At 37.5% G+C, this 12082-nt stretch overlaps 1 protein-coding gene across 2 annotated transcripts in view; it reads right to left on the bottom strand.

Moving 5' to 3' along the window:
• Window positions 1–12082, bottom strand: part of LPIN2 (lipin 2) — an 86450-nt gene that overhangs the window by 26970 nt on the left and 47398 nt on the right. For both annotated transcript variants that reach the window (XM_058692581.1, XM_058692580.1), the window contains exons 3-4: window positions 7001–7096; window positions 3643–3944 (exon numbers count right to left, since the gene is read on the bottom strand). In XM_058692581.1, coding sequence (XP_058548564.1) covers window positions 3643–3944; window positions 7001–7096 — 398 coding nt within the window. The remainder of the gene's footprint in view (window positions 1–3642; window positions 3945–7000; window positions 7097–12082) is intronic.

Here is a 12082-nt window from a genome sequence, read left to right on the forward strand (position 1 = left end):
TTTGACAAATTTGAAAGGAGAGTAGAGTTTGACGCATCACTATCCATATGGTTTGAAAGTGGTTTGAAAAGAACAATGTAAAAGTCACAGAAACTTATTTATTTGGCATATATTTCACTGTAGTATAAAAGGTAAGTCAAGAAGAGCTCAGAAAGCAATCTGGTATTAGTAAAATATTGCTGAGAGAAAGAAAGATCAAGATCAGGCACCATTAAGAACTTATACCCCAGGGAAGACATGAAATGGTCTTCTCTGGGCATATCCTGACAAAAATTAGGCCCATTAGTTTAGACGATTATTTTAGGTGATGAAAAAGGTTGCTGATGTTGAGGTTCCCTTTGGTCCCATGATCCATTAAATAAAATAAGGCTTCTAAAAACTTGCTAATAAGCACTTTTCAAAATGGCACCTGTGCCTAAGAACATTCAACAAGCTAGGTAGACCATGACAGAGGAACTTAAATTCATGATATGAGGATAAAAGGGAGTGTAGATACTGGAATGGGAAGACAACAGTACCAACACTGACTACATCCATGTCAAAATATAGGACAATTACATACATTAACACTGAACAGCAGAGAATTCGCAGTAGGGTAAACAGTTTAACCCTGAGTCAGGGTTGGGGGATGTGGGAGGTCCAGTTGCTGGAGTTCATACTAAGTGCGTATAAGAGAACACTTCAGCCTTCACAGATGTATCTCAACATGGCTTCAAATTCAATACCATTTCATAAACGAATTATCCTTCCTATTCAAAAGCCAACAGAGGTTACATGATGTATATACAACTGACAAAAATCACTCAATTGCATACTTGCATATTTAAGTTCTATAAATACAACTATATGTAAATTATTATCTCAGTTTTTTAAAAGCAGGGGAAAAAAAAATCAATAGAAAGTTAAAATAAATGGCCTGCTTTATTTATGTGGGATAAATTAGAGGGACTAAATGAGTCTTTGTCTATTTAACTGGGGGTATTATGTAAGAGATAAATAGGGTTGCTAACCACCATGACCAAAGATTACTAACTCGGTAAACAATATGTTTATCCTCAGCCTTAGCAGAGTACTGGTCAATAAATTTCAGTGTGGCTAATGATCTCATTTTGCTTTTGGATATGGGACATTTCCGATAAAAGATAACCTCATAATAGGATTGAAAGGAGCCCTGCAATGTTTCTCTGTCTACTGTGTCAGAAATCAAAGGGAGGAAAGGCAGGGAGCAGGCTGTAAGATTCCAGTCATCAGAGAAGAACATGGAGGGTTTTCTGGAAGCCAGTTACTGATCAGGAGATGAAGTCCGCAGCCTCAGGGCAATAGAGGCTGTTTATAAAAAGTCTTAGGCTCCCTCTACTTAGCTCCCAGATTTAACTTGCAAACAAGTCTGCTTTGGTGGATTAAAAGAAGAGATTCCTTTCTGATGGTGCAGTCTTAAGCCTCCATTTTTAATAGTGCTGGGTATTTTAAGTATTTCACCAGTGGCATATTTTGTACATTTGCACCCATGATTGTGCTACAGCACCATCCAATCCGAAAAGACTCTTCCCTCCAAAAGACTACTTAGCCTAGGTACAACATTTTTAATACATATACACACTAACACATCCTTCCATCCTCTGGAAGGACAAACAAGGCTTCCATGCTACACACAAGTCCATCTTGAGTAAGGGAGAGGCTCACTAGGTACAATTTACACAAAGCTCTCTGCAGTTTAAAGCTCTCCAATTTTCACTTAATGTGTTTCTCCTAGCTATGCAACAGCAACTTGGTTTAAGGGTGGTTTCATCTTTCACCTGCTTCATTCATGGAGCATCAATTAACCTTAATTCTATTATCCATGAAATTCTTGAAAAGTAAAGAGAACACTATTTAAGTAGGACACTATTTATCAAAATAAAATAAAAACCACTTTTAGGTATTTCTCTGGAAACAGAATTTCTTTCCTAAGTGGTAGGGGCCTGAGGAGGGGAAGATACTCGAAAGCTGCAAATGTCCCAACCCTATCTGATTTCTAGGTTGCACAACTGCAAAAGCAGTTGACTTCCTATTCTTTTTCTCTGATTAATATGCTGCTAATACTTTTGATCCTAAGTATCTTTCTCCAAATTATTTTAGAATCTACTGAGTTGGAAGGGGCCTTGCAAACCACATAGTTCAATTCTCTTATTTCATAGATTAAAAAACAAAGGTCCAGAGTAACCAAGTGGCTGCTATTCCACAATCAAAAACAGAAGAGGCCCAGTCTTCTACCTTTTAGCTCAGTGCTTATTTCAGTATACACCTGACCTGAATTCTCAAGACTGTTACATTTTGTCCTTTTTTTTTTTTTAAGTCCTAATTTCTGTTGGCTGCATAATTAAGCAGATCCTTTTTTAAAGCAGATTTTAGGAAAGAGTTCCTCCACGTGGCAGTATCTATGATCCATGTAATCCAGAGAAAAAGCAAACCACCAAACTCCTGAAAATTATCATAAGCCACTACTTTACAAGCATTCTGACATGCCTGCTTACCAAGCAAGCAAGGTTCTGGCTCAGAGAGAAAGAACTAACAACCATGAACTGTTGACCAAATCAGTATTCTGACAGATTTGGCTGAAGCAGGCAGTTGTTTGCACAATCTAGAAAGTAAGGCATGCACTAATATATCTGCAATGCATTCACTTTCAACATTAATTTTGTAAATTAATTCCTTTAGAATAATGATTCTTGTACATTTATCAGGTAACTCTGCATATGTTTTAGAAATGTTTTAACTTCCTAAACAGAAGCTGCAGGTTGTTCAAGAGTTCTAAACTTTGCTCAATTGTGTTATGATAAAGGACACGAATAAACTTTAAGGGCAAAAGTGTTACTTCAGTGTCCTTTCTGGTGGATCTTGGAAAAACTGTAGGTAGAACTTCAGGGTCACTGTGGGCAACAACTTCTTGTCCAACGCTCATCAGTAAAGTAAACCACCCCATGACACACATACGGTCCTCTTCCAATGCCACAGCAGTCACTGAGTGAACAGGTGGGAAGATAACCTTTTACAAATTGAACTCTTGAACAAAAAAATACATGTTCTACCCCCTAACCTTCCAAACCCAGTGCTGACCTAAAAATTGGCATATTTGAGCTCTTCTACTGAGCTGGTAAATAAGTGGTCAAAGATTTCTCACTTGAAAAAAAAATACCACCACACACACACAAAAATCCTCCTTTCCTTTTCAATTTACTGGGAATGTTTTGATGATAAACTCAAAATAAAAACTCTAAACTTCTCAGAAACAGGTGAGATACCAAGACTACTGAGTAGGGATATACACCAGATGTGGCCTCAGGGCCAAGTCACTAATTCAGACCTTCTTTGTAACTTACAATTTATTTGGCTTTTGGAAACCTACTGATGGAAAGACACACACTGCCAGTCTGCTTCAAGTGGTATGTCAATACCACAGCAGGACGTCTGATGGCAAATTTTATAGAATAGCAGAAAGGAAAAAAAAATGCCTCTTACACTGATTCCACAATAAACTGTCATGGGGAAAAACAAGTGCAAAACTCACACTGCAGATCCATGAAAGAAACAACAACAATTCACTGTACCTGAGCTCTGCCCATAGCGTGTGTGGATGCCTGGCAACCGCACTAAGAGCCCTACCTTGCTGACTGGGCCCCCTTGTCATCGTCAGAGCTCATTTCCACATCCACGGTATCTTCTGCAGCAGGAGAAGCGGTCTGGTCTTCCTTCTTACTGTCCTGTTTGCATTTCTTTCTCCTTCGTTTTTTCTTTTTCACAGAACTTGAAGTGAAAACTGTTTCCGTTTCCAACATGTGGGAGATGTCCGAACTCTGAGATGGTCTTTCATTTCCACCAGATTTCATCAAAGGAGTATCGATATCTTTAAAGAACTGATCTTCAGTAGGAATTGGTGAGGTGGCAAGGTAGGCAGGAAGCTTTTCCTTAAACAGAACATGGAGAAAGAAAAGTTGTCCCTGACAAAGTGGACAGTGAATCAAAACAATAATGAACTCTTTGCATATCTAAATTCACAGTGGTAGGAAGAATACATAGTGCTTAAAGGTAAGAATGTCACACTGAACTATGTTACTGCCCACTCTATTCTGAACAGGTCTTTACCCTGGTACACACAGATAATTCATCTGGTCCATGTAACTGAATATATTTGAAGGAACCAATATACCAAATCAGCACACATACACAAAAACTGTAATTAAAGCACAGCCAGTTAAATTTTCTATACAGGGAAGTTCAAAGCAGCAACAGCAGCATTCCAAGGAGGCAATACGAAGCACTCTGTCAAAAACTTACAAAGAACAGTAACAGGATAAAGCGGAAGGCAGGGATCAGGAACACCCCATCAGACAGGGGGCAGTAGGACAGGTAAGTGAAGTGAGGATCTCCGGTAAATTGTGTTTGCTAAATTAAATGAAGGTGAAAAGGCGATTAAAATACACAATACCCTATTACAAATGAAGTTGGCAGATTTTAAAACTGTAACGTTTTTAAAACATCCTTTCAGGAATTCAAAAGAAGAAAATAAGGCCCAACAGTTAGAAATAAACTCATAATTTAATATCAAATAAATGACCAAAGTCCGGTGTTCAGAAGATTAACTTCGTAGTTACTGGCTTCACCTCTTTGTATCATGGGGGAAACGGAAGGTAGGTAACATATAAATTAACTTCAAGTAACTTAGAATACTCAAGTTTTTACATAATAGTCCTGAAAATGAGTGAATTTCCATAATTGTTCTAAATCAAGCTTCTGAATTTGGCTTTGATAGACATATTACCCCGGAGCCAAAATTCTGTTTATCCAGCACTGTGATGACAGGATATTATTCCACATGTCCCCAGGGCACCCAAGTTACAGGCTGTGGTCTCTGACTTCCAGGGCTTTTTAATTCAATGGTCTTTTTTATTAATTGTATAAATAAAGTTTACTGGTACTTTTTAAAAATTTTTTAATTTGAGAGAGACAGAAAGAGAGAGAGAGAGTTCATGTACGAGTAGGGGAGAGGGGCAGAGAAAGAGACAGAATCTTAAGCAGGCTCCGTGCTGAGTGGAGGGGGTTTGATCCCACAACCCTGAGATCGTGACCTCAGCTGAAATCAAGAGTCAGATGCTGAACCGACTGAGCCATCCAGGTGCCCCAAAGTTTACTGGTACTTCTTAAAAGCTATTTTGTCTCTGGTGGTGTTTCCTAGTTCTATTATAGCACTATGTGTATTGTGTTGGGGGTGATGAAATAACCTAAATCTCTATCAGTACAAGAATGGTTAAATTGTGGTGTATCCATACTATGGATGATTGTGCAGCTATTAACAGGACAGGGTTAGATAAAGAACTACCAGCTTGAAAAGGATGATGATATACAGTTTAGATGAGCAAAGTCTGACAGAAACAAGTATGTAAATAAATGGCAGCCAGATGGGTGTTGGTAATGCTTATCCCTTTTATAACTGTAAACTCCTGGAGAGTGGGGGCATATTTTATTCATAGTATGTGGCATAGAGTAGTAATGTTGGATGAATTAATATTTAAAAAAAAAAAATTACAGAGAAGCATACGAAAGAAAATCTGAATAATTTGATGATACATGGGATAGGCAAAAGGGGCTGGAAAGTTGACACTCTCCAAGTTAACCTTACTAAGCATAGTTGTAAATGGAATCATCAGAAATGACGAGAACCACGTAACAAACGATCGATAACCCAGCCCTCTCGCTCACTGATTTACACAAAGCCTAATCAACCAATGTCCTGAAATATACATGATTTTAAGGAACACATCAAAAATATTTTATTCTTGGGGCACCTGGGTGGCTCAGCTGGTTAAGCGTCCAACTCTTGATTTTGGCTCAGGTCATGACCTCATGGTTTGTGAGACTGAGCCCTGCATCAGCTCTGCACTGGCAGCGTGGGGCCTGCTTAGGATTCTCCCTCTCCCTCTCTCTGCCCCTCCCCTGCATCCATGTGTGTGCTTTCTCTCTCAAATAAATAAAAGTTAAAAAAAAATATATTTTATTCTTGTGGTAACTCATTTATTGTATCATTCTGCCTCTTGCTTCTGTCTCTGATGAGGAAAAACTTTGATAAGGCCAAGCAAACACAAACAACGTAATATAAAAACAAGTAATTAATAGGTACTAAAAAAAAAAGACTGCTCTGGACTGTTTTCATAACCATACTTTGCACTGCTGCTTTACATACTGGTATCTAAATTGTTGGTTTCTCTCTAAACTAAAAATGATAAACAATCTCATTCTATTTTTTGGTGACTTTTCTTCTTTGAAAACCCCAAAAAAGTAGTCCTGTATCCTTAATAACTTGAAGGTTATCAGTTTTGCTGAGATTTTATTCTTTATGATGAAAGCCAGAAGATGCCTCTTCTAAGATCCATCAAAAACAGTTTACCACCATCAGTGGATACATGGGGTGAAGGGGCGGGGAGGAACAAACTGTTCTCTCTTACTTAAAGAAGCCAAACATGCAATAATGGTTTAAAAAGATACAGGCCAATTAATTTAAATCTCTGGAGACCATAATAAACTCATTCACAAGCCTATTCAAGATTAGTGATCCAATGTCCCTAACCAAAATGGTTAAACATGTTTTCCAAGTTTAAAGGTCACACATGTACAAACACACACAGCCTGCAGAGAGATATGCCTTCATTACTTAGGTGGAACTAACTTCGAGTCAAGGTGTAAACTGTAACAGATACTAAATAAGAAAGCTCATTAAAGACAGAAAAAGAGCAAGTGCAAGGGCCTTCTATATGCTCTCTGTATTCTGACACTTGGTGCTGAGAAAAGTGCCTCACTCACTCTAGCTCCTTTCTGACAGCTTAGTTCTTCAACCTAAAACTAAAGCTTGTTGAACCTGCAACAATCACCTGTATAACTAACCATGAAAACTGAACATTTCTGTCTGGGGACAGATCCTGGAGCCTGAATACAATGTGTAAAGTAATTGTGACCCACTAGAACTTACATATTCCTCTTCAGTCTCCTCCACAAAGAAAGCTTCCCCATTGTCACCCAATTTCATGTGAAGATCCACTGCATCGCCATTGATTTCTATATCAATCTAAGAAGAGAAAGTATGATTTAGTATTAAATCTTTCATTCATGCTAAACGAAGCCTAAATTCTGGGTTCTCAAGCCAAACTTAGTATTGAGGTTCCTGGAGTGATAGTCTCTGAGAAACACTGCTACCTGCCCCACCAGCCTGCCTTAAAAAACCAAACAGATCTGGGAAGGAAGGGGATAGGTAACCAGGGATTGAAAGAAAATATTGTGAAAATATTGTATCATTTTTAGAACATAAAATCTTGTACTTAATTTCCCAAATGGCATAAAATAGAGAAATGTTATGGTCAACAAGCAATTGAGCACTTCCAGAGTTACACCACAGACAGGCCTCAGCTGGCACGCTTCAGACAACCACAAATTTCAGTTAATGCAGTATGTTACCTGTAACTCCAGAGAGCACAGACTTCACTGCCAGCTGTCTGTCTACAGATCACTACATAAAAACAGATGCCCCGCATGATTGGTAACCCATTGCATCACTTTTCCAAAAAGTGCACTAGTGACTAGCATACCAAATCTATTATTACTCAGTTCAGACACAGACAGCAAAGCTTGTAGTGGTAGTTGTCTTGTTTCACACTGATAAACCCATGTGACATTTTATAAAAATGGATAATTAAGAGGAAACTGGCCAAGATCAAAATGCCACAAACTAAAAGTAACATTACTGGAAGTAAACTTCAAACTGAATGTCAACAGTTACGGAAGAAATAGCTGACTGCGGGAATGGGGACCCTGCTGCCACCTGAAAGGCTCAACATGTGCAGCCAGAGGCACCTGGTGAAGGCAGGCTCATCCACACAGAGGAGCAGAGTGGCTGTGACAAAAAGGATGAAGATGGCCCAGAGGAAGTGACGTGGGCAAAAAGTGTCCACACTGAAGGAACTCTGACATACTTCATGACATTGAATGTTTCAGAGCTGAAAACCTGAAAGGTGATCCAAATTCAGAAAAGCATACGAAAATTTGCCAAGACGAGAGATGCTTGTTCGGTATCTTAAGTTTTACATCAAGAAGGCAAGCACTGTTCAAACCAACTAATCTTGCTAAGTTATTTTACAAAAAAGACATGTTAGTTCTCAATGTTCCTAATGTTTTAAATTGCAGTGTACTAAACACCAACTTACTATTTTTCATTTTCTTACACATTTTTAACTGACAATAGAAAGTTTTTACAAAAATTTGTAAAATTCATGGAAAAATCCTAATTTTTCTCAGTTATTAAGTTTGCTTTGGGTTTTGACTTGCCCAGTCATTTTTTCTATGTATATGTTTTTCATGAATAGAATTTATTGTCAAATTGGCTTACACATAACACCCAGTGCTCATCCCAACAAGTGCCCTCCCTCCTCAATGCTCATCACACATTTTCCCTCTCTCCAACCCCCATCCACCCTTAGTTTGTTCTCTGTATTTAAGAGTCTCTTGTGGTTTGCCTCCCTCCCTCTCTGTAACAATTTTTCCCCTTCCCTTCTCCCATGGTGTTCTGTTCAGTTTCTCAAGATCCACATATGAGTGAAAACATATGATATCTGTCCTTCTCCGACTTATTTCACTCAGCATAATACCTTCCAGTTCCATCCATGCTGCTGAAATCTGCCCAGTCATTTTAATGATCTATACGACCATGCAAAGTAAGGACTGTTTATATATAATATTAAATACCACTTAAAAATAATGTAGTAGTTCATCTGTAGACTGTGAATAAATGTTTTTAAACATCTTATAATAATAAATGAACACCAACTTTCGAAACTCTTACAGATAAACTTGTAAACTCCAGTTTTAGACTGGTTCAGGGGACATAAAAACGAAAGTACAGAAAAATGTAATACGTATATAAATAGAGTAGTCCACAATTTAAGTGTACTTAACTTTGCAAAACCAATGGGTTTTTCCCAGTGAGGACCAATTAATTATCCCTTCTGACACTGAGTGCTGGGTCACATCAGGTCAATGAAGATCATTAACTGAAATATGTTGTCAAAATGCTTATCATAAAAATCCTGTTAGTAACATAACCACACTAAGGGATAAGGAATAAAACTAAATATTCTAAGACTAAAGACAAAAAAAACTATAAACAAATATTGTAGTAATTAAAAAAAATCACAGAGATGTGGGTAACAATTCTAAAACTATTTTATGTGTATTTTAGGATTGAACAAATAAGTAAACATATTGTAGGTAATAAGAGCCATGTTTCTCACTGTCAGAAAAAGAAGTTATAAATAAGGAGATGGGAAGGAACCTTCTAGGGATGGACTGGAATCAGAGGAATCAGTGTGAACTCATAATTTTTACAGACAAATGTAGGTACACATATTTACATACAGAGATTTTCCAGCTCTGCCTGCTGACAGGGCCTAGAGGCAATGACACCTCAGTAATGAGCATACCTAGTGACCAGATGCTTTGTTTCTAGATACGATTCTCTAATAAAAGGAACCACTGCTCCTCAGAGAAACAAAATAATTACATTCCAGGGCTGAGGCAGGTAAAGTAGATTCTTGTCAAATAGCTCAAGGTGCCAAAAAGTAAGGAAGTGCTCAAAAAATGATGGGAACATATCAAAAGGACTCAACCTGAAGGAGCTACCTACTAATTGCCAAATCTGGGACAATTTGAGCAACTACATAATGATAATAATGGATTATAACCCAAAGAGTAAAATTAATATTCAGAAGTCCATACTGATCTGAATAAATAATTGAATAAGTAAACAGAAGGATAGCTCTTTGATACAGTAGAATTTCAGTTAATAAATGGAGTAGAAAGGATGGAAAACAGAAAATCATTTGGCAAACACCACAGTAATAACTACTGCAAACAAAATTCATCAATGTATGCTAAAATCCATGGGTGGAAGTACAATGAAAAACAGTATATTTGCACAATCTCCAAGTTTCTTCCCACAAATAAATCTTTAGATGAGAAACCTAGTAGACACCACTAACCAAGGGATCAAAGTTAACATCACCAATAATGAGATACAGCACCATGATGGGCCTCCTAAGATGATATACTGAGAAGGGCACACTATCACTCTGTGTTATTCTTCCCCAAATGAGAAAACATCAGACAAACTCAAATTGAGGGACAATCTACATAATAACCATTCTGTCCTCCTCAAAAGTCAAGGTTGTAAGGAAAGACAGAATGGTTACAGAATATAGAATGAAAGTAATGTGGGATCCTGGATAGGATCATAGACAAAAAGACCATAGTGAATCTGAATAAGGTCTTTAGTTAATAATATTATACCAATGTTAACTGCCTAGTTCTGATAAATTGTACCACGGTCATGTAAAATGTCAACAGTAGGGGAAGAAGTGGGTGACAGATATAGAAACTATTTAAAATACATTTGCAGGGGCGCCTGGGTGGCGCAGTCGGTTAAGCGGCCGACTTCAGCCAGGTCACGATCTCGCGGTCCGTGAGTTCAAGCCCCGCGTCGGGCTCTGTGCTGACAGCTCGGAGCCTGGAGCCTGTTTCCGATTCTGTGTCTCCCTCTCTCTCTGCCCCTCCCCCGTTCATGCTCTGTCTCTCTCTGTCCCCAAAATAAATAAAAAACGTTGAAAAAAAAATTAAAAAAAAAAAATAAAATACATTTGCAACTTGTTAAACATCTAAAATATAGGAGTTAAAAATATGCTAATGTCATTAAAAAACTGACTCAGAACAGTCACAGACTGGAAGAGACTGAGGACAGCTAAGTGTTCCATGTCATGACTACAGTGATGCTTTCATGAGTGCACCTATGGTAAAAGTTTTAAAATTATATCGTTTGAATATGTGTTACTGTGTTAATTACAAAACAAAAAAAGCTCTTAGAAAAGAAAAAAAAATTATAACAAAAAATGAGAAAAATAGGCAACTATTAAATACAAAATAACAAAATCCTATGCAAAAGAAAATTCCTATTTAAGAAATGTTAACAAAATTATTATTTTGTAAGAAACTCATTTTTCTTCCACTTTTTAAATTTTTTTAAAACCTTTTTTTATTTTTGAGAGAGAGAGAGACACAGCGCAAGCAGGGGGGAACAGAGAGAGAGGGAGACACAGAATCTGAAGCAGGCTTCAGGTTCTGAGCTGTCAGCACAGAGCCTTATGCAGGACTCGAACTCACCAACAGTGAGATCATGACCTGAGCTGCAGTCAGACACCCAACCGACTGAGCCACCCAGGCGCCCCGCCCCTCTTTTACTTCTTAAAAGAAAAGTGTGCATAAAATAAGTTTCCACAGGACAAACATTAATTCATTTCCCAACTAAGTTCTTCATGTTTTAGATTACTGTGAATATTTATGGCTTAAATAAAGCTGGGTAGGACATGGAATCTAACGCTTCCAAAACCAAGTAGTGCAACAAATTCCTGGGCTAAAAAAATATTATTTTCAGGTTAAGTTTAAAATGTGTTTCATAATAAACTGGTTGAAGTCACATAAGCATCTAGAATCATCTATTTCCGAAGCAGCTCTAATAGCAGCAGCTTCTACATAGGAAAAATGTTTTCTAAGTTCCATGAGGGCTGATGAAGTAAAGAAATAGATATATTTTCCTAGACTGTAAGAGCAAGGGGACTGGGAAAACTAAATTTGCTCCATAATGCCAAATTTTAGGTTTCTCAGGATGACTTAAATACTTAATTGCATTTTTTCAACTAGAAGTTGGACATAAAAATAATTGAAATGATCATTTATTGATTTGTGGTTGTATAAATTATTTAAGTTAAATTACACACAAATTAAATATTAAAGTTATTTTACCTTTCATAAAAAAACATAACAGATTCAAACTAGTATCCTTCAAAATTTTCATCTTTGTAGGTTATCCATTTACCCTAGGGAGCTGGGAAAATAGAACAATGCCTCTTTCAGAATGCAGTCTGGTTTTAAACCATCTTAAAACAATTCACCCTTCATTTATAGCCTGTCTGACTTTAGTGATCAAATATGACATTTTCCAATATGACTAGTC

The sequence above is a fragment of the Neofelis nebulosa genome, chromosome 11 (assembly GCF_028018385.1).
Source record: "Neofelis nebulosa isolate mNeoNeb1 chromosome 11, mNeoNeb1.pri, whole genome shotgun sequence".
Taxonomy (NCBI): Eukaryota; Metazoa; Chordata; class Mammalia; order Carnivora; family Felidae; genus Neofelis; species Neofelis nebulosa.